We start from the raw sequence: 23,914 nt of genomic DNA, 5'->3' as shown, positions 1-23,914 counted from the left end.
TAATGGGAGGAGATGCTAAGCTACTTAGTTACCAGGACAGAAGCCTTTCTTGGTATACCCTTTTAAAAGGTTTTAATTCTAGGTGTGCCTGAGTGGCTCAGTCAGTTAGGCATCTGACTTCAGCTCAGGTCATGATCTCACGGTTCATGGGTTCAAGCCTGGTGTTGGACTCTGTGCTGATAGCTCTGAGCTCAGACCTGGAGCCTGCCTTGGGGTTCTGTGTCTCCCTCTCTCTCTCTCCTCCCCTCCCCCACTTGCATTTTTTTTTTCTCTCTCTCTCTCTCTCTCTCTCAAAAATTAATAAAAACAATAAAAACATTTTAACGCTTTTAATTCTGAAATGATTTTAGATTTACAGAAGAGTTGCAAAGATAATATAGAGGGTTTCCAGGAACCTTTCACCCAACTTCCCCTAATGTTAACATCTAATGTAACCATGATACATTTATCAAAATCTTGGAGTACTTTTAAATAACATTTTGGACCTAATCTCATGAAAAGGAAGATACTTGAGCTCTGACAGCAATAAAAGAAGGTAAAGTATATTAAGAACAAGAATTTTTTAATTTTTAAATTATTATTTTAGCTCACCAGAAATTTTAGCTGAGAAAAGAAACAGAAGGCATAACCTTAAGAGTAAGTGACACCGTATTACCCTCGTTGTCTAAAGTGGCTTGGGGGCGTTTCTGTGGCCTTGGGGTTGGAGTTCCAGATGCCCAAGTAGGACCACAGACCTCCAAACTGTAGGTCCCCAGGCTAGCGAGATAACCTTTGAAAACCATGTCTAAGAAAGGATACCAGGGGTTATAATCTCAGTGTTAGTCTGTGAATCAAATTGCAGCCGGTTCTTGTTCTTACGGCATCCCAATAGATACTCTCTCATACTCCCTAGTCTGGCTTTTACTTCCTGACTCAGTGGCAGCCTGTTCTCTCATGAAAAGCCTGCATCCCACGTAACCCCTCACTGTGATATATGATGTGTACCGTGAGCTGCTGTTCACTGATCAAAGCCTTGTTGGACCTCCCCTCTCTGAGGTTCCCTGACCTCCCACCATCTCCCTGTCCTGTGTACGCATCCTGCACAAACTTCTATCGTTGCAAATAATTAAACTTTCATTACTGTAATTACTTGCTTGTCTGCGCATTTTCCTCACCGAATTTGAAAACTTTTCAAGAAATAAGCATGCCTTTATCTCCATTTCCTTAGGAATAGCCTCATTCCATGAAATACAATAGGCACTCAACAAATGAATACATATGAAGCTCATTTTAACTCTTACACTCCTAATTATGGATAAGCTAACTTCTTCCTTAAATTTTCACGCTTCGTCTGGAATAAGGACATTCCAAGTAGAAATCCTCAAGTTAATGTTTCTCAGTGTGTGGGTTGTAGACTACCCTGGTGAGGATCATTTGGAAAATGGTTAAAAGACCATAACACAGACTTATCAGATCTGAATCTCTGGGGAATGCACCCTAGAGCTATTCTTTTTAATAAGATTTTCAGATGCTTTTGATGTGCACTGAAGTTTGAGAACCCCTACCTTGGAGGAGGAGTTTCATTAATCCATCAACTGGGTTTTTTCCATCCCTTTCCAACCGTAGAGGTTTTGAAGTGAATATGATCAATCATATGACAGTGAAATAAATGAAATAACACCCCATTACTATCAGGGAAGAGGAGACTTCTGGTTGGTTTAGTGTAATAGATACTATGACTTAGCTCCAAGTTGGATTCTGAGATACATGCCAGATAGGACAAAAGAACAAAGTAAAAATAAAGTACAGCATTCTCACTACAAGAAGGGAAACAAAAGGCCAGTTTCTCAGGAGAGACCATTTTCTCCCCCATGTGCTGAATTTTTAAAGCAATTTCTCACTTAGGATTTACCTTGGAGCAGTGAGTGATGGAATGATCGATATTTTCAACAAGATTTTTTTGGCAAACAGCTATTTCTGTAGTGAGTAAAATAGGCAGTAGTCAAGATGCACGCTAAGGTTGCTTTGACTTTCCTGTTGTGTAGAATATGTTTTTTGTACAGGTTGAGTCTAACCAGCCCCTTTCCAGTTTGCCAGTAAGGGCGTGTCTTCACACAGCTTCTTAGAGAAGCTTTCTCCTATCACTTGTCACAGTGGGGCCAAACCAAAGTTATAATCTCTAACAAGTACCAAGCATGCAGGTATAAAGCATTGCTGATTGAGGGTAGATTTATGTTCTTTGGAAACAAGAGGAGCAGTTGGTAATGTTGACATTCTATTTGTGAAATATGAGAAGGCTAACCAGTAATATTCTCTGGGTAGAATGTAAACCATGTAAACAACAGCCAACAAATACCAACAACAGCCAATATTTATCAAAGAGTTACCATGCAGACACGGTATATATGCTCTCTTAGTCTACTTGTAAGAACTCTACAGTCTAACTAATGGTGCCCCCATTTCACAAATGAGGACATAGACTTGCAAAGGTTGAGGAAATTGTCACGTAAATAGGAAGAGGCAGAGTCAGGATTAGCACCCAGATCTGTCTGATGCTGAAGCATGTGGGTACAACGGCATGCTGGTCTGTGAAACATAAACATAGAGAAAGGAAAAACTCAAGAATGGGGCAGTGGAAGATATCCTGGCCTGGGAACCAAGACGTCCAGGCTCCTTGCTAACTTGGGAAAAAGTACTGATCATCTAGTCTCAAGTTTCCTGATCTGCAGAATGAGGGACTGGATTATGACTTCAGGTTTAAAATCTATGATTACTCTTCTGATGGAACCAAAACTAATAAAAATTGCTTCTATTTAAAGAAAGATGCAAGGTTTTGTTTTGTTTCGGTTTTGCTTTTTTGCCATTGAATTTGATTGCTTCTACCTCAAAGATAAATATGCCACATAGAGTAAAAAGCTGTAACTATCTCCACAAGTGTTTTTAAATCAATGCTTCCATTGTGCAAAAGTTACATTAGTCCTAGAACTAACACTGAAAACTAGGATCTGAGTGACTGCTCTGTGTGATCTAAATACAACATATAAGGTACAGAGTATTACTGACCTCATTTTACAGGTGGGGAAACTGAGGCACAAAGAGACTAAGTAACCTTCCTGACATTACACAGGCGGTGAGTGGTAGAGCAAGGATCTGAACCAGGATCTGAACTCCGGAGTTTACTCCAGACTCTGGAGCCCATGCAGCTTTCTTGAGAATCTACAGCCCATGTTATCAGCCAGAACATTGAAGTTCACTCTAAAAATCATGCTTGACTAGTTTATCATTCCTGGAGATGAATATACTAATTACAATTTGAAAGTCATATATTAGATTTCTGAAGGAAATAACTGAAGGTAACGTTATTTGAATTCCGTATTGCCGTGGAAGTTCTAATAGCTTTCCATTATATCTTTTCATGATTTGAAACTGTTACATTTTGAAATTACGGCTAGTGAAGGCATGGCCTTCTCTCTCTGTCTCGCACAGCGTGAGATGAGTCCGTGTTGGATGAATTAATACATTAAAGGGAAAGAACTTTTCCTTTTTTGTGTATGTATGCTTGAACTTGTGTCTCTCGTTTTAATACCTAAAAAGTGAAAATCAAAGCTTACTCTATTAGAGTATGCATAATTAGAGTATGCACAGTAACTTTTCATTTCAAATAATATGATATCCACATTGTATTAAACAATTTGATCAACTTAAACAATTTAAGACAAATCTTTGAGTCACATTTTTTTTCCTTCACGCCTGCAGTTAAAGAGGGCTACCTTGTTCTTTAACTTGACATATTATCTGTTCAGTGCTATGATCATTATAGAACCTCTTCTTTCCTTAGAGAATTTCACTGGCAACTCTTCAACTAAAGGACCACTTTACCAGTGTTTCTTGAAAGCACCCAAGAGCTTTTGAGATGGGAATACAACATAATAGTCCCTCAAGTGGAAATCAGTGGGTAGAACTGTTCTTTTAGAGCATGCACCTTACTAACCATGCAGATTTAATTTTCCCCACGGTCACCCGCAGGGATAGCAAAGGTTTATGCCTTTTTCTCTGGCTCAGTGTTTAGACACACAATGTACTCATGACAGCAAATCAAACCTGTTAGTGGCATCAAGCAAGTAGAACTGATGCCGGGAACAGGGCCACCGCAAATTTTATTAAAATTGCAATCACTGAGAACACAGCACACACGTTGGGATTTAAATACCTCTCTCTGTGGCATTTGTCATATTAAGAGCTGCAGCATAAACAAAGGAAAAAGCAAATCAAATGGTGTGTAAACATTACATGATCGCTTCCACTTTTCCAGGTGCAGTAAGGAAATCTGATGTCTAGGAAAGAAGGCAGACAGAAGTCTAACATTTTGGAAAATCGTGCTGATCTCTTACAGGTACGTCTATTGATATTTGCCTCTGGGACGTCGCATATGTGTGTGTGTGCACACGTATACGTGTGTAGGTGTGTATATGCATATATACAGATGTATGTGCGTATATGCATATATACAGATGTGTGTGTATGTATATATGTATATGTATATACATATATATATATAATGTGTGTATATAATAATTTGTTTTTATCTTTTGGGATTCTACTGTTGTCTGATATACTGCATATGTCTGCAAATAATCTTCCAAAAAAAAAAAAAAGCCTTTGAAAGACCAAATCAGCCCTAACGATAAAGCCTTAGACTACAGGGAAGCAGACTGACAGCCCTCAAGGGCCCTGACAAGTGATGGAGATTCATTCACTGAGGCCACTTACATTGGCCATTTGGCTCACCCTCCCTCCTCACTCCCTAAAATGCCTCTCTCAAGTGCTGAGACAGGGTTCTGCTTTCTGAGGCTCCATGCACATGAGGTCTTGTTAAACATTTGGGAAGCCTGCACTAACCCTCTCCCTCAGAGGGTTCTGTTCTTGGTCTTGGTCTGTTTCTCGAGCTCTCATTTGCAGTTTTGGACTGGTGCTAAGCTACCTTTTCCCACTGGTGATTGTGGATGGATAACCCTCCCTTGCTTCCAGCTCCTCTTCTGCCCAGTATTTTCCTTCATGGCTTAAACCTCCAGGGGTAAACAAGGTAATAGTAGAAAATGCAACTGACAGGGAATCCAATACATCCCAACATACATCTATTTTAAGTCGAGCCGCAAACATTCTACACTCAACCAGTTTCCCTATGCAAAGCAGAACTTGTCTGAATGTGAAACTCACGGAATGTAATAAAATCCACACTCAGCTCCAAATAAGTAAATCATTTCAAAATAGTTAAGTCAAAGAATGTAAGGGAAATACAAGAAAATGAGATATTTGTACAATTTTAAGTGGATCTCCTCCAGTGATTAGAAACTTCGTAACAGCGACCTCTCTGCTCTAGCTAAAAAACAACCAGAATTACATTATCATATTAAAAGTGTTTAATTTCTGTGGTATAGTGTTTATTAAACACGGTTTTTTGAAGGGAGAGTATCCTTCTGGTTGAAAACAGGAAAGTAAAAATCAGCGTCTTCCACTTCAGAGGTCATCTGAAGCCTCCATGATGCAGCCTTTCCTTGAAAATCCCAGCCGTACCATCCAAATCATCCTATTCATTGCCACATCCCTATGCCACTGTGAGTCTATCTTCCTGACCTTTAGGGTACTCGGGAGAAAACTGTTTCAGTGAAGATACAGGAGAGAAACAGTATGGATCATTCTTTGGATACATACATACCTAAAGTAGAACATGGAACAGGTTAGACTGCCTCTTGACTTAGAAAATAATTCCTTCTATAGGGCACTGAGAAATCACTTTGTCTCTGTCTCCAGCGTAACAAAACTAATATGCAGCAAATATAATTGTGGTTGGTGGGGAGACTACATGGAACCCTGCCACTGAAAATGATGCTTTCACCTCTGTGAGGAGCTGGTTGAAAGAAATGATCTCAAGCAGAAAGAATATTACTAGTTAACCATGAGGAAATCTTTACGAGCCAATACAATTGACTTATTTCTGTTTTATCATTAAATATTCTCATATTTGGAGACAGCTAAGGAAAGATCTCAGCTTCACGGCAGAAACCGCAAACCAAATGTGATTGCCTTTAAGACCAATAAGATAAATCTCAATTTCAGAGATATTAAAATGCACAACAAAGAAAATAAATACTGGCCAACGATGATTGTAAGAAACCGAGATTCACCCCAGATATGGTAAATATTTAAAATGAACATCTTAGAATCCGTGAAATATGATGCGGAGATTTCTCTGGCCCTCATTACCTATCCTAAAGGCCACTGTCACAGAGGTACATGAGACAGGGGTTAAGCCTTTCTAAGAAAGAGCCTCCACAGCTGCGAGATTGACAACTCTTTGCTACATTTTGAGTGCCGACGGAATTTGGGAAATCACAGATACTTCCCACCGATCTTAAAGCAGTATATCTGGATAGTTCTCACCTAGCGTAGTCCTTCACTTTTCCATGGGACCTTACCTTTGTTTATTTTATGAGTCAGTTAACACCCAAACGTTTGTAGGAAATACTCACTGAGAAATCAGAACCCAAGTTGGATTTTATTGTTGGATCCACCAAGCACTAAGGGATCGTAAATTCCGGGTCTGCTCATAGTAAGAAAGAAGAATCAGTGGGGTGGGGGTGGGGGGAGAATCCACCCGCAGGTGCTATTCTCTCAACCCCTTCTCTTCCCCCTCTGTCCAGGTGGCTCCCTTACTTCCTCTTGCAGGTCTCAAACTTACTGTCTTTATGGATGGATTCCTTCCCCAAGGAAATGGCATGCTTCGTGTTCTGTTCATCAGGACCTCCCCCTCAACCCCAGAGCCTCAGCCAATAGCCAAATGTTGTGAATATCTAATCAACATAGGAATCAGAAACAAAGTTTGAATCTAGAACTTTTGTTCTAGAACAGAATGGAGCAAGAGAACTGCAAAAGTAGTGTATAAAATCATGAGCAGAAAGGTTGATGCCATTTTTATCAAAATAGTATGATGTTTTGAGGAAATCATCTCTTCAAAAGCATAAGTACATGTATGGATTCTTCCTAATTATGAAGGTCTCTTTGTAAAAATCCAAAAAGTATAGCACTGTATAAAGTATATGATAGATGTTAACCTCCTATGTAATTCTACATGCAGAGATGATGGCTATTAACAGCTTGGTTATCCACTCTAATATAGAATATATAAAACATACTGTTCTGTAACTTTTTCACTTATGAACACATTAGTATTTCTAATGAGTTAGTATTTCTAAGGACAACAGTACCTTGCACATAATAAGCACTATATAGGTACTTAATAAATAATAAAAAACAGCAAATAATTATATAGTATTTGCTGTGTGCCTGTATTAATTCATGTAATCGTTGCAACAACCTAAGAGGTAGGTGCTTTTTACCCCTCTTTTAGAGGTGAGAAAACTGAAGGTCAGAGATGGAATACAGACCCAAGTTACATGCATGGTGGTAATTGTAGAAGTTAATGTGTATAGATCGATCTCATTCTTCTTAATGGCTGCATGGGACTTTATCACATATTTTATCAGTCTCCTATTGATGCAAATTTAAATTCCTTAAATATTTTTGCTATTATAAAAAACTGTGATAATCTTGAACATACACTTGTGCAAAGAATTGCTTTAGATAAATTATCAGAAGTTAAATTATTGAGACGAATGTATACATATCTTAAAGTTTGATTTTTATTAGAAGCAAACAAAAAGATCTCCACTAGATGATACCAAATAATGGTTTCCTCACACCCTCTTTATTGCTTTCATTTAATTGTCTTTTATAAGTAATCTGGTTTTTTGCTTCAATAGTTTAAGATCACCTCTTTTTGTTTGATGTTTATTATGATGCATCTTGGGGTGAAACTATTTATATACGTGTTCTTTGTTTTTACTGATTGGGACTCCATGTGCTTCTTGTACTTGAAGATTTAGGTCTTTCATTAATTTTGGCAATTTCTTGGTCATTATGCTTTTGGGTATAGCCTCTATTATATGTTCTCTTTTCTCTCTTTCTGTAATGCATATCCCTAATTCTTTCTTTAATTCTGTTTTATCTTTTCCATTTCTCTGCACTGAATTCCAAGTTCTGAAGAGATGACTTCTAATGTGTACATTATCTCCTTATCTCTAGCATACTGTTACTCATCCACTGAATGTTAGTTATAATCCTTTTTTTTCATTTGTTAAAATTGTTTAATTCTGCTTTTTTTCTTCTAATGTCTTTTTCGTTCTTTTTTCTCCTTTTGTGTCTTAATTCGTTTAAACATATTTAATTTTGAGTCTCTATTGTATTGTGTTAGCTAAATTTCCTGGGGTTTTGATCCCTTAGTATATTACATCTGCTGACTATCACTTAAGGCAGTTTGTTTTCAGTGGGTGCTATAATTTTGCCTTGTGAACTCCTCCTCAGTATGGCTTTGTTATGAAAATCCTGTGTAACCTGGGTCAGGTATTTTTTTAAGCTTTTTGGTTATTAACTTTTTTTGGCCTGGAATCAATTTTTATGTTAATTTCTCTAGCTGCGGAACCCCAGTCTCTGCTGGCAGTATGAATTCAATATCAGACCTACGTGAGATATAGTCCTGAGCACTGAACACAGATTGATTCATTTAAAAATGTGGTGGTTTGGGGGCCCTGGGTGGCTCAGTTGGTTGAGTGGCCGACTTTGGCTCAGGTCATGATCTCACGGTCCATGAGTTTGAGCCCTGCGTCGGGCTCTGTGTTGGCAGCTCAGAGCCTGGAGCCTGCTTTGGATTCTGTGTCTCCCTCTCTCTCTGCTCCTCCCCTGCTTGTGCTCTGTCTCTCTCTCTCTGTCTCAAAAATAAATAAACGTTTTTTTAAAAAATGTGGTGGTTTTCTCCCTCACACCTGCAGTGCAGAGACAGACAAGCCTCTTCATTGTCTTTCTGTCATCAAATAGAATTTTTCTGATCCATCTTTTTACTTGTGTGATTCTAACCTTTATAGAAGGTTCCCAGTGCTAACCTCCACTTTCCAGGGGCCCAAGACCTTGTCTCCTGTTCCTTTAAGAGTCTTAAAATCAATATTCTAAGTTATAGATATGGGCACCTGTGTCATTACCTCCAGGACGATGCAGAACCAGCTCATGAGCTTAATGCTGTGTTTTTTCTATCCCTATTCATTCCTGGCCTTTGGACATTTAATTTTATTCTTGTGGATTGTATGACTAACCCAGCATTTCTGGGTGTTCATAGTAGGAAGATGTTTATGTTATCCTGTCTGTCATATTGCTGGCGCTATAAGTGTCTAATGCTAGATTTGTATTTTTGGTACATAAAGATAATTCGTTGCTGTAACCATTCTCTTGCAATAATTCCCAAATCCTTTGCCCTATTGTCCTCCCTGGCAAACTCCACAGTGGTATCCTGCCTTTGGATGTGCCATTCTCCTTTTTCTGAACTTCTGCTTTTTCTGCCACTCCACATTCACAGTCCCGTTCTTTGCTAAAACTTTCATGTTACCTAGGAGTCCTAGTTCCCCTTGTGAGTCATCTCTCTCATACCCCACAGCTATTTAAAAATCTTTCCACTCTCCTCAGCCCTCCACCCCCCTTTACAGAAGTATTTTCAGAAGATAAACTTACTTTCTACTTCCTACAGGAAATAGAAACCAACAGAGCTTTCTCATATTCCATCCACCAAACTCATTAACTCGTTTATACTGGAATACACCCCTTTCTCCTTCCTATTACAAGGAAGGAAGTTCCTTCTTCCTAAGTGTGGTGATCATATAATTTATTATTGAAGCCTGGATACTTTTGAAAGTAAAAGGAGGACTCTATTAATAATTATGCCAGGACAACAGGTGTGAACCAGAACTGTCCTGGGCAAACTGGGACAAGTGGTCACCCTCTGTCTACGGTTTATCACTCTACTTGTCCCCTGAATGTGCCGTTTTTGCCTTCTCAAGCACCACATTCCCTTGAATATTCCCCCTCTCTCCTTTATGTTCAAATGTCCTTTTCTCGGAGGCTCTTCTCATCCATATTTTAACATTTTCAGTATTTTTTAATATTTTAATCTTTTTAAAAAAGAAAGCTTGTGGGGCGCCTGGGTGGCTCAGTTGGTTAAGCGCCAACTTTGGCTCAGGTCATGATCTCGCGGTCCGTGAGTTCGAGCCCCGCATCGAGCTCTGTGCTCACAGCTCAGAGGCTCGAGCGCAATTCAGATTCTGTGTCTCCCTCTCTCTCTGCTCCTTCCCCACTTGTGGTCTGTCTCTCTCTCTGTCTCTCAAAAATAAGTAAACATTAAAAAAAATTTTAAAGAGAAATCTTGCCAAGCAACATTACCTGTAAACCATATATACCTCTATTCCCGCTCACCTTTTTGCCTTTTCTCTTTTCTCTGCCAAGTTCATTGAAAAATTTGTTGACCCCCACTGTCTCTTTTTTTCAGTTCCCATTCTCCATCATTTACAGAATTTTGGCTTTTTCTCTCGCCCCTGTTCTGACTCTGCTCTTGGCAACGTCACATGTGGTTATCTGTTCTCTGATAGAACAGACGGTATTCAGCATTAATCAATCTCTTAGACACGTCTGTGAGTTAGTTGTCCTCTCTTTTTCTCGGTTTCTTAGAATGGCACAATGATAGGACCTTCCTCACCGACTGTTAGTGAGGATTAAATAAAGCGATCCACGTAAGCATCTAGCATTTTAAAATGTTAGCCTTCCCCGGGGCGCCTGGGTGGCTCAGTCGGTTGAGCGTCCGACTTCACCTCAGGTCACGATCTCGCGGTCTGTGAGTTCGAGCCCCGCGCCGGGCTCTGGGCTGATGGCTCAGAGCCTGGAGCCTCCTTCTGATTCTGTGTCTCCCTCTCTCTCTGCCCCTCCCCTGTTCATGCTCTGTCTCTCCCTGTCTCAAAAATAAATAAACATTTAAAAAATAAAAATAAAAAAAGATAAGATGTTAGCCTTCCCGTTGCTCACCTTTTGGAAAGACGTCCATGTTCGGCTGTGCATGAGTGAGATGGTTTCATTAGTAAATTTGTATGTCACTGTTTGAACCTTTTAAGATAGGACAGAAATGTGGGATTTCTTCATGTTGCCATCCCAGACATCCAGCGGACTGAGAATGGCAATCTGGAAAGGGAGCTTTACTTTTGGGTTGAAGGGTGTTTGATGTTTGTTATGGCAGCTAAGATTTAGTGAGCATGCTCCGCCAAGCCCATAATTGGTATGCTCCTCATTAGAAGCTGGCAGCATCGAGTGACATCGTGGACTTCTCATTTTAATATGGTCGAGCGAATTTTCAGAGGTACTGACACAGTACATAATGAATGTTCATCTGCCTCACCGGCTATGGCCCGGCTTTATCTTCAATTCTACTATTGCCTAGTTAGTAGGCATTTACAGACACTTTTGGGGTTGGGCCAGTTGCGTTTCAGTTGGTTTTTCACCTGTTCTGAATTGTAGGTTAAATTGGCCTTTCCTTTAAATAGATCACGTCTGCATTATATCTTGTGGAAATGCCTGAACTGTTTCTTGAAGTGGAAGCCAACCTTTCGAGCTTCAAGAGAAGCTACACAGATTTGTTACAATTTTTATGTTCTAATAGTAATAATTATAATTGATGCCATTTATTGAATGCTTATTATGTACCAGCAACCGTGCTATGCATGCCACGAATTTTCACATATATTAGCTGCTTTAATAGGGACTCAAATGGAATAAAAATAGATATGTGCTAAAACGATCATCTTACTGTTAGAGTGACTTTAAATGATATCATGAGCTCTCAATATTAGCAAGTTTAATAGAAACCTCTCTGTCTATTAACTGTTAAGGCGACGAGCATGACCACTTAAATGTTAAGAAGAAAGAAGATAGTATTTAGTTTTACTGATAGGTGTGATGCAAAATTAAGTGACAAGGCAAGGCCAAACTGTGTAACGGACTCCAACTAATTGTGATTGTGTTAATTTTCCCTAGGTCACTGCTAAAGCAAACAATTTCAATATCTATGAAGACAGGGACCTAAACTATCAGAATTCTATGTTATAATACAAAGGGCTTATATTTAATGTCTTAAAGAGGAAAATCTTTATGATATTATATACAAATGGATAACATTCATTCTGTATCATTCCACATACAGTTCAAGGAAATACTGAATCCAGGCAGATAGTCAATGTGTCTGAATGTAGGTATGCTTATTTTTCACTGAATAAGTCACATCAACTGGTTATAGCATACTGAGCTTTAAATACCATTGCTAATGCAGAAGACACTAAATTATAGCAACTATGCCGAGAATACGTCTTTTTTACGTCTGACAGTCACTATTCCTATCATCCTCATTCTTTTCAACGTTTTTTTTTTTTTTTAATTTTTGGGACAGAGAGAGACAGAGCATGAACGGGGGAGGGGCAGAGAGAGAGGGAGACACAGAATCGGAAACAGGCTCCAGGCTCCGAGCCATCAGCCCAGAGCCCGACGCGGGGCTCGAACTCCCGGACCGCGAGATCGTGACCTGGCTGAAGTCGGACGCTTAACCGACTGCGCCACCCAGGCGCCCCCATCCTCATTCTTTTCAATGAGAAGTTAATAGAAATTCTATGAGCAATTGATGCAATGACATAATAAACATGTCACCTCAACTGGAAGCAAATGTGGGAAATAAGATTATTAATGCTGTGAGAGAATGGCCTAGCTAGGAAATAAAAATAGTCTAAAAGCTAATAGAAAAGTGTATGATGGAGAAGGAAGAGACGTGAGCTTAAATGAGTAGGAAGAAATCAAAGTAAGCCATGGGGAACTCTCAGAGTCTCTCCCCATTGAGCTATAATTTGGGCTAGTGTGTGGCAGTCCAAACACTTTATCAATCACATTAGAGAAAAGCAGAAAAATAGGTGATGATTCTTGCAGTCAACATTCACTGAGTGTTTACAAAAGGCCAGGCACTCTGCTAGATACCGTCAACACCTTATCTCACTGACAACTCCTAACAACCCCACTTTACAGATGAGAAAATAGGAGGGGTTCTGTAGCACAGACCAGGAGGAGCTGGGGAGAGTTTTGTATTTGTTTTGTCTACCTAGCACAGGCATGCTGGTAGTTTCTATTTGTAGGCAAAATGTGATGCAGTTTTAGTGGGTAGATCACCGAGCCCTGTCTGCATTATGATTTCTCAGTGAAGATCTTGCCAACCAGCTGCTGCATTGGTTGACTTTAAAAGAACATTTTAAAACGTTGAAACTAGTTTGACAAGGGAACTTCATAGGGCTAGGAACATTTTTAGTCAGACATTTGGAGTCGGTATTGTATTCTTTTTCAACCGTTGGTGATAGAATACAATCTGAAGTTACTGATTTTCTTTTGATGTTTTAAAAAGTCATGTCTCTGGGCTGAAAGAGATAAAGGGAGGCTTTTCAAATTCATAAGCAAGGGAGAATTGTCCAAGCCAGACCGAAGTGCTGAACTGGTGTTCTACTGTTTTAGTATCTTAGTGAATTTAGTCTGGTTTTGTTAAAAATTACCAGTGACTGTGGGCAGTAGATGGGATATGACCTGTTATACTGGTGAACACTTCGTTCTCTTTTCAGTTTTTTCTTTCCATAGTTTTGAACTTACGGTGTCGGATGAGGAACAGTGGAGGGGACTGGTCTAGCCACATCTCTGCCTTTGCAAGCTAACAGTCCAGCCGTCAGAGTAGAATGGGCGGGTCCCTCGAACAGCACCAGAATGGGAAGGAATGCAACTCCTTACCCTCAACTTCCAGCTTCACCAATTTGGAATATGCCGTCCCGAGGCTGTTTTTTGCCACACACCGATAATGTCCTGCATCTTCCTTTTGCACATTATGAATCCTTAAACTCCCAGATTCAAGAACTGCAATGCGGGAATTCTCCTGCCAGGGATAGGGACATGAATTTTAAAACATCCATGGCTTTATCAAGGATACATGTGCCTTATTTCATCAGGTCATTATCATCGCTGCTAGCATCAAAAGCATCATTTGAACATTTGGCATTGATTTTGTATAACATACTGTATTAAATGAGACAGTGTAAGATTACCTAAGCGAAGCTTAACAATGGTTCTATAATATATAGTTTATTTTCACTGTCTTTCATCATATGAGGACAGTAGGCTTACTTGATTTCTTAAAAGTTACACCCAAGTCTCTTTGATTCAAAACACTCTATGTGGTATCTTCAGGAAAATATACGTTTTTTGAAAGTTGGGAAATTCTACAAATAATGAAAAAAAGATGGTCTTGGAAGTTAAAATACCACATTTACCTTTGGGGACTCTAAATTCAGTCTCATACGAAAATTCCTACTTTTTTATTGTAGGAAACCCACTGATATTTATAAGAAAAGGAAAGTCAGAAAATTACCTAGGCTACCTTAAACAGTTTCACGTTATTTGTCTTACGTTAAGTGAAACGAAGCTAACTGATTTTATACTTCATTCCTGTTGATTGACGCATGTCAACACCTGTGTATTCTGTGTGGCCTATTCTGAGCAGAGTAGGATGAAAAACCTCACTGCGTTCACAGTTAGTAGGTGACAGTAATGACACAGTGTCATGATTTCCCAGTAAATGTAGGTATGAGATTCCAAAGCAGTGCAAAACAAGCATGTAAGCACTAGGTTTTTAATCTGACTGCTCTGTGACTGAGGAATTTGTCAGGGTGTTAGTTCACTGGTCTTGAGTGTTGCTGTTCTAACTCCACTCCGGAGGTTCTCCCGTCCATTCTTCCAAACCTCCTTTCTCTCTCTCCTCCCAGAAGCTGTTTGTCGGGTCTAAAACCTGGATTTTAGTTTCACCTTTTTTGTCACCTGTGTCTCAAAGATTCAATGTTAAAACCTGCGTGAGCCAACCACCCCACCAGCCAACAAAACCCACTCCCGTTGCTTTTGCTTGGCCTCCTTTTTCATCCCTCAAAAGAACTGTTGGTTCCCGTCTCTTTTTTCCCCTAGCCACCCCCAACTGGAACGCCTTATAGTTTGTGTGTATGGGAACAGGGATATTTACGTGTGGTTGAAATGTTATCAAAGGGGAAATTTTATACTAGAAATTTGGACTCACGTAACTGAGTTTGCAAAAAATTGCCCTACTTGAAAATATGTTGTATAGACACGTTTTCGTAATAAGGACTTACCCTGAGAGCACTGTCCCCCTTAATCCATGACACTGATGGTTTGGGATTGCCCATTGTAGTACATGGTAGAACTGCTTTTAGTCCTTCTATGATTTTTACATTTATGGGAGGACGAGTTATTTTCGGTTCTAAAGGGAAATAAAAATTCAAAATTAAAAATGCAATATGGCTGCATTAAGCTTTCTCTTTTCTATTTAGTTTTTAATATCCACTCTAAGAATAATTGATTACATTATAGAATTTATCAAATGCTGAGGGGTTTTTAGTGGGTATCGACAGAAATCATTTTTCAAAGTTTAGGTTATGTCTGTTTTATTAATATCTTATTTGCAAAACACAAACTCATGAAACATATTAGGAGTTTGAGGTCATAGTATTCTTCACTTTAAAAGATAGTTAATAAAAAGTTGACTAAGTATACTGTCACCATAACAATTCAACGTTATTTAATTCATACCAACAGACATGGAAACATTTGAAGAGACATTTTTGATCTATTTTTCATGTCATTCTCAGTTATGACCTACTTTCCCTTTAGTTTCATCTTACTTTGACTTTAAATTTCGTGATTAAAAATTAGTTACATTTATCCTCTAGAAAGTAAAGCAGATGTCATTTATATTAGTAATTGGAGAAATTCCGTCATAGAATTTAGGGTAACTGTAGTCTGCAAGGCAAACTTTTGTAAGTTACTGTGCTGTGAAAGACTCTTACATCAATTCTTTCAGAAGAAATAGATTATGCCAGCCTCTGTTTATTCTCCAGTAGTAAGATTTCAGAAGTTATTAAATCTAATGTGTAGAAGAATTTACAAAATCAGGATGCCTGTTCTTTTACTAGAATGAAAACTACATTTATTTCCTTACTAGTCTCGTGTTACAGTTATAAAACAGAGGACTGTCTTTGCAGGAGAGACTACTGAGAAATGGATGCATTCTATTTCTTTTAGGTCATGTGTTGTAATCAGTGTGCTACTTTGACAGAAGAGCATGGAATAAGGACTTTTTTCCTTCTATTTTAATTGTGCGTGTGGGGGTTGATGGGAGTTGGAAGTGATATTTGCAAAGACTTCATGGTCTACTGATGTCTAATCTAGGCATTTAGTGCCATTTCGAATTGGTATGATCTTGCATTGTGACAAACAAAATACAAGACAGGCTTTAAGCGTGTTAATGGAAAATATCAACGTTGTCACTTTGCCTGCTATTTAAAGCACACAACTCTCCTAATCAACAACAGTGAACCCCTACATTTAGATGATGGTGAGGCACCTCAATTGTGAGTGGGGTTGTCACACAGCTGCTGGCAAAAGCTTAGCTTAAAAGTTGATATTCCTATGACATAGTCAAAGAGAGTGTTTTCCATCCTTCCACTGGTTTCCTTGAAGATCCCTATGGCAAATGTCTTAAGCAGATAACCTCTGTTTAAAGCAGTTAACTCCTATCTTCTCAGTGAAATAGATATCTTGGTCATCTGTTGGGTGAGAAGTGAGAAGAACCCTTTTGGGAAGTTGAACATAAAGTGCACTGGGAATGGGGTGAGCACTGATGTTGAGTCATGGATTCCCCACTGTAAGGGAACACTCTGCAGGTGATGAGCACTGACTAATATGAGCTGGTCATCTGGCTAAAGTGGGATGCTGGAACTTCATGCTGTGCCAGCACGGAACCATTTTCTGATGGGTGACAAGGAATTTGGGAGAGGGAGCTCCTGGGAGTGATCCTTGGATAGCTGGAGGAGTGATAGGACTGGGGGTCTTAGGCATCTCAGGAAGAAGCTCTGTACCAAGTGGTGTGGGAGCATTCTAAAACGGTAGCACCTGGGATGGCCACACCACCGTATACCCACATGACTGGGTGAGCTTTCCTAAAGAAGAAAAAAAGAGGAGATTTGGGATAGAACCAAAGTAAAGAACATTTAGTGCCAGAGAGAATATGAGAAACTCTCAAAGGAAAGGTAGCAATGAAATACTTCAATGTGCTCTGTCTTTAGAATCAAGCCTTCATTATGTTGCAAAGGAGAACATTCCAGTTTCCTCACTTGATTTCCTCAAGTAAGGAATGCCTTCTTATGGGCACATCCCTACCCACTTACAGAAGAACCCCCAGACCAGCTTCCCCACAATGTCCCACTAGCCCTACTACATTCCTATTCTGATGAATCTAGGATTTCATTTGTAAGTCTGACCAAACATAAAAGATTAATAGAGGTTTGAGAAAAAAAAACAAACATGAACATAGAAGCAAAGAACTGAAAGAAAATAAAAACTTATGAAGAAAACAGAAATAAAGTAAGGAAAAGAAGACAGAATTTTTTGAGGGAGAGAGAGAGAGAGAGAGAAAAGCTGGGCTTACCCAATGGTAAGAAAGGGTTTGAGCTCACCTGATGCGGGGCTCATGATCACCTGATGTGGGACTTGAACTCACAAACCGTGAGAACATGACTTGAACCCAAGTTAGATGCTTAACCAACTGAGCCACCCAGGCTCCCCAGGAAAAGAGGAATTTTTTCTTTAAATGCATTAGTGTTATCCTTACAGAGAGGAACAAATATTGCATCATGTAACACGTAGAGTTTGCTATGAGGAAAAAAAGGAGCAGAAAAATAATTCCTAGAAATTAAAAACATGGGTTTTTAAGATCAAAAGTACTCAGTGTAAGTGTAGAATAGTAGAATGGTCATATTGAAGATGGAGTTCATGATATAGGAGGAAAAGTTAAAATAAATCTCCAATAAGGTAGAATATCAAGATAGATATGTAGAAAGTATGAGGAGAAAAAAATGGGGTCATGAAAAATGGAAAGAAAAAAGAGATCTAATATGTACTAATTAAAAATTTAAGGGGCACCTGGGTGGCTCAGTTGGTTGAGCGTCCGACTTCGGCTCAGGTCATGATCTCACAGCTTGTGAGTTCGAGCCCTGTGTCCGGCTCTGTGCTGACAGCTCAGAGCCTGGAGCCTGTTTCAGATTCTGTGTCTCCCTCTCTCTCTGCCCCTAACCCACTCACATTCTGTCTCTGTTTCTCTCAAAAATAAATAAACATTAAAAATAAATAAATAAATAAAAAATAAAAATTTAAGAATGAGATAAAGAGGAAGAAAAATTAAAATATATACCTCATTTTGAAAAAAAACAACAAATCCTTATTTTTTTGGATTCAGAAGGCCTACCTAAAACTCAGTAGGAATAGTAAGAGAATACATTTAACATATTCCTATGAATGTGAAAATCTTATGAATTCTAGAAATAAAGAGAAAATAGTAATATTTTTAAGAGAGATAAACATTAGATTTACCTTTAGGAATAAGAAAAAGCTTTCTCAGCTGCAGCATAGCGTGTCATATGATAGTGAATAATTGTTTAATAAAAGCTGAGGGAAAAGCCTTTTTAAATTCTTGTCTGTACCTGGACAAGTTTTTATCCCAGAGCAAAGGCAGAGACTTTCAGTGATTCAAAGATTCAGAAAACGTATGCTCAGATTATATATGATCACATGCTCACACTTTGAAAAGAAGCAGCGAACTCAACAAAACAATGACAACACAGTAGAAAGAAGATATGAGAAATAGTGATGCTAATCAAGAATCACAGCAAAACTTGCAGTAAAGTTTCTGAGTGGAACTGGACCCTGCTGATTCGTATGTGCCAGTATGGCTGTTTTGTGATTTTTGCCCTCAGCAGCATGATGTCAGAGAGAAGAAAATAAAAGTTACATTATTACAGGGTAGATGATTTGCAAGCAGCTAGTGCTTCCAGCACAGGAGGTCATGAGATCTGAGGGTGCTAAGAGTGCTTAAAGATACACCATCAGGTGCAAGAGAAGACTAAAAGAAGAGAGAACTGAGTAAGTCCCCACTGGGGTCGGTGGAAGGGAGAAAGGAGGAGAATGTGAACATGCGGTGATGGCTCTGCAGAGGGAGTAGGGGAGGGAGAGAGCCTGACTCTGGTTCTTAGCGGAGAAAGAGACAGATGGAGGCACATCATGAGTGTGGGAAAGTGTTTTCTTCTTGGGACAGCGCTGGGAATAGAAGTGTCCGTGTTCTGAGTATGGTATACTGGAGCTTAAGATTTTAAATACGCACCATTTCCTGGGGGTGACAAGGTCATTGATGGGATAGGTTGATAAGACGTTAAGGCAAATATCACTGGACTTGTGGAGGTCAGGAGTTGTAAGGACAAAGTGGCCAGAGGCTGTTTCATGGTTTGTTAAAAAATCCCTTAGGATGGTGGCAGGAGTAGGGATGGATAGACCGAAAGATATGATAGATAGGAATCAAAGTCTTTGGTAGATATTAGGCAGGGTGGGGGGTGAGGGGGAGTACCTGGAAATGAGTAGGTGACTTGAATAGAGTTACAGGAGAGAATGGTCAGAATGGCACATGCCCTCATGAGAAGATTTTGCACAGCAATATAAAGGTAATGGCTTAAAAGCAGCAATGAGAGCTAGGAGATTGACCGCGAGTCCTTGCTAGCCTTGTAGACAGGAAAGGTGGTGAAAAAGTAGCCTCCAGTGAAGCAGAAAGGCCACTCAAGTTTGAAAAGTCACCCAAGAAAATCAAGTTTGAAATAAGGCAAAAGGGTAGAAGTGTCTGCAAAGAAGTTAGAGATAAAAAGCGTGTCTGGTTGTAACGGAACCGGTTCAAGGGAGCAGGCAGAAGATTTTAGATGGAAGTTCCCTGGTGGAAGGAGTCAAGGTGGAGCAAATAGGGAGCTGTGTCCAGGCAAGGAAACGGGAGAGCCTAGAGAACTGAGGGGCTTGCCTGTAGTTGAGGATAGGAATACATGGTCTAGAATTCACTGCCTCAGGGGTGTGATTTGAACTTGAGCTTGGCTGACTGCCGAGCCTCCAAGCTGTGCTGGAGACTGTTTAGTGCCTGCTTCGGAGTGTACCGAGTCAGCTTTAACATCAAGAGCGGAGGCTCTCTCCCACTCACTCATCTTCACTTGCAGAGCCCCGCAGCTCTCCGCAGCACCCCCCACGCCGTTGTTGGCCGTGCAGCAGTAGACGCCATCGTCGCTGTCTTCCACGCTCAGGATGGTGAGGAGCTGCCCGTTCTCGCGAATGCTGTACCGGGTGTCAAAGAGCCTGCAGGTCGCAGACAGAAATGGCAGGTTAGGACCTCCTGTGTGACTTTTTTTTTTTTCAGGCTGTGATTAACTGATCAGTAGATGACTTGTCAATGGAATAAGCAGGTTAAAAGCAAAAGGAAACTTGGATGGGTTCTGAATAATAGAATCACCTTTTTTGGTAATATAAAGCTAGCATTACATTCTAAGATTAGAATGCTGTGCTCCAATAGATTGGTCCTATGCTCTAATGATCAAAGCACCTGAGTCCTTCAAAAATGCTTTCCGGGGCACCTGGGTGGCTCATCCGACTCTTGACTTTGGCTCAGGTCATGATCTCATGACTGTGAGATCAAGCCCCACGACAGGCTCAGCACAGAGCATGGAGCCTGCTTAGGATTCTCTGTCTCTGTCTCTCTCTGCCCCATCCCCCATGCTCATTCTCTCTGCCTCTCTACCTCTCTCAAAATTTAAGAAAAAAAAAGTGCCTTCAAAAGGTGATGTCTGTTGATGAGATCAAACATAAAATTTACTTTATTCAGGAAAGTATATTACTACCAATGTATATGAGTCTTCTCCCCACAATTACTAGAACGTAACAGCTAGAGAACAAACACACATACATAAATGTTACCAGTGGGAAGAGATAAATTCTTATAGGAGTAACTAACAATTAGCTGAGTATTCATTTATTAAGTATTTGTCGAATGCCTAACAAGTGCCAAGCACAGTTCTACTTCCTTGGAATATAAAAGGAAGCAAAACAGCTTCAAACTGTGAGTGTATGTGTTACATATATTATCTCATTAAATTACATGCTTTTGTCAAGAAAGGAATTAGGGAAACAAAAATTTGAGCGGAAGCATCAACATAAAAGTGGGGTTTTATGACCAAATAAAGATTCCTTATGCAAAATGTATACATGAGGCAGAAAAATGCCCCCCCCCACCTCAGTCCAGGTCTTAATCCCCTGAACCTGTGAATATGTTACCTTACATGACAAAAGAGATGTTGCAGATGTCAAGGATCTTAAAATAGAGTATCATGGCTTATCCAGATGGGCCCAGTGCAATCACAGTAGTCCTTAAAAGATGGTAGCGGGAAGCTGAAGGATGATAGGAGATGTGACAGTTGAGGCAGAGGCCAGAGGGCTGTGATTGCTGGCTTTGAAAGTGGAGGAAGGAGACAAGGAAGGCAGGTAGCCTTCTTGAGGCTGGGGGAAGGTGGGAAATCAGATTCTTCTCCGGTGCCACTAGAAAGAATGCAGCCCTGTCAACCCTTGCTTTTCACCTTGAGAGACTGATTTCAGACTTATGACTCCCAGAACTATAAGATAATCAACCTATATGGTTGTAAGCCACTAAGTTTGTGACACCTTCTTATAGTAGAAATAGGAAACTAAAATGCAAACAAACAGTGGAAAAGGAAGTGGTTTCTTGATGTTCTAATCTCTACAGGTGCCCACCATCACTTCCTGATACTAAAGGGAATAAAAGCTTGTAGTAAATTTTGGTCTCTTGTGACTGAGGATAGTATAATCACTGGGTAGTTCACAAAATAACAATAAATAATTGTGGAAAGCCATGATACTCAGTGTCACATAATGTTGTTTTGCTATGTTTTTCGTCGGAAAATACGTACATTGGAATATTTCACAGATATACTTGTGGACCAAGAGTCCAGCCACTCTGTGAAATAGAAAGTTTCCAAATTTGTAAGCTGTTGCATCAATGTTGCCTAATTTGAGTAAATTGCTTGTGGGTGGTGAGGACGCTCAAGTCTTTATAATTTTTTTTTTAATGTTTATTTACTTTTGAGAGAGACAAAGACAGGATGCGAATAGGTTAGGGACAGAGAGAGAGGGAGACACAGATCCAAAGCAGGATGCGGGCTCCGAGCTTGAGCCCGATGTGGGGCTCGAACTCACGAGCTGTGAGATCATGACCTGAGCTGAAGTCGACCGCTCAACGGACTGAGCCACCCAGGCTCCCCAAGTCTTTATAATTTTTAAAATAGAATTCATTATTCTCAGTTTTTAAGAGTCTCTTATGGTTTGATGGGGGGTGGGAGGGAGAGGAGCGTGGGTGATGGGCATTGAGGAAGGCACCTGTTGGGAGGAACACTGGGTGTTGTATGGAAACCAATTTGACAATAAATTTCATATTTAAAAAAAATATAAAAAAATAAAAATAATAATAAAATAGAATTAATTAGAACAGTTTTAGATTTACATAAAAATTGAAAAGATGATACTTTCCATATGCCTCTTTCCATCTAGTGTCTCCTGTTGTTAATCAGATTAGTTTGGTACATTTGTTACGAATAATGACCCAATATTGATACTGTTAACTAGTTTATATAAGTCTTAGCTTATTCAGATTTGTTTCAGTGTTACCTAATGTCTTTGTCTCTTCCATGATCTCATCCAGGACCCTACATTACATTTATTTGTCATATCTCCTTAGGCTCCTTTTGGCTGTCACAGTTTCTAAGACTTTCCTTGGTTTTTGATGACCTCGACAGTTTTGAGGAGTACGTGTAAACTATTTTGTAGGATGCCCCTCTACTGGAGTTTGCCTTATATTTTTGTTATGATAAAATTTGGTTTGTGGCTTTGGGAGAGGAAGATCACAAAAGTAGAGGGCCATTTCATCCCATAAAAAACAAGGGTGCATGCTATCAATATGATTTCTCACTATCAATATTGACCTTTATCACCTGGCAAAGTAGTGCTTGTCAGGTTTCTTTGGTAAAGCTATTCATTATTCCTAAAAGGGCACACAAATATATTTTCAAAATGTAATTTCTTCTTATTTCACAGATCCTTTGACTAACAGCTAACCATTCAAACCTATAACTCCATTTATTTCTTATTTATTTGTAACATTTTTGCCTTATAATAAAGGGAAGATTCCAATTTATTAAGTGACTTTATTCATAGCATTCTTATAATGTTGATTTTCTTTGTGTAATTAAAAAAACTCTTCCATTGTCCATTTCTTCATCTCCTTATAATATTGAGAAAGAAACATCTGAGAGGATCGTAAGGCTGTCTTTTTCAAAGCTATTTAATGATATAGGCATCGCACTTCCTTCCCAGGCATGGTAGAGGGCCATAGTGGAGAGAATAATCTTTGATCATTGACCTTTGACTATTGAATGTTGCCTGTCTGACAACTATTATAATTTCAAAGTAGGGAAGTGCATGAATCATATGCCAAGATATAAGCAACAACTGTAATGTAATACAAAACTCTGTAACTTCTGTGTTGCCTTCACAGGTGCTTTTATGACCACTGTTATTCATGATGCATATTGACAGTGAGGTTTTTCTGTATTATTTAAAGACATTTAATTTTATTATAGAAGATAAAGACATAAATAATAGACAAAACTCATGAAAATGTTGAGCATATAAATTGTAAAGCTAGTAGTGTGTGAGATATTAGCACAATGACTCGTGTTAAATGGAGCCATTGAGGAAGAGAGTCACTTGTGGAACATAGCTAGAGCTGGTGAGATGTGCTGAATATAGGCCATAAGTGAAATAGCAACCTGCCAAAGATTGATGGAATAAATAGAAAATATGGTGGAATAAAGAAGAGTATCACTTAGAGTAGAAAGGGATGGAAAGACAAGCTTATAATCGTGCCATCTCTAGCCTGACGGCTCTGTCACCCCTAAATCAACCACCTGTTGGTGACATACAACGTGGTCCCTTTATGGTCCCG

The 23,914-nt window shown here is 39.4% G+C and overlaps 1 protein-coding gene across 1 annotated transcript in view; it reads right to left on the bottom strand.

Annotated features, from left to right (window-relative positions):
• Positions 1 to 23,914, bottom strand: part of MUSK (muscle associated receptor tyrosine kinase) — a 94,203-nt gene that overhangs the window by 57,836 nt on the left and 12,453 nt on the right. The window contains exons 3-5 of the mRNA XM_043566418.1: positions 20,051 to 20,202; positions 15,117 to 15,244; positions 13,714 to 13,855 (exon numbers count right to left, since the gene is read on the bottom strand). Of these exons, the coding sequence (XP_043422353.1) occupies positions 13,714 to 13,855; positions 15,117 to 15,244; positions 20,051 to 20,202 (422 nt within the window). The remainder of the gene's footprint in view (positions 1 to 13,713; positions 13,856 to 15,116; positions 15,245 to 20,050; positions 20,203 to 23,914) is intronic.

This window comes from Prionailurus bengalensis, chromosome D4 (genome assembly GCF_016509475.1).
Source record: "Prionailurus bengalensis isolate Pbe53 chromosome D4, Fcat_Pben_1.1_paternal_pri, whole genome shotgun sequence".
NCBI classification, from domain to species: domain Eukaryota; kingdom Metazoa; phylum Chordata; class Mammalia; order Carnivora; family Felidae; genus Prionailurus; species Prionailurus bengalensis.
The sequence above is the reverse complement of the archived record's forward strand: the minus strand, read 5'-3'. Positions and strand labels throughout refer to the sequence as shown.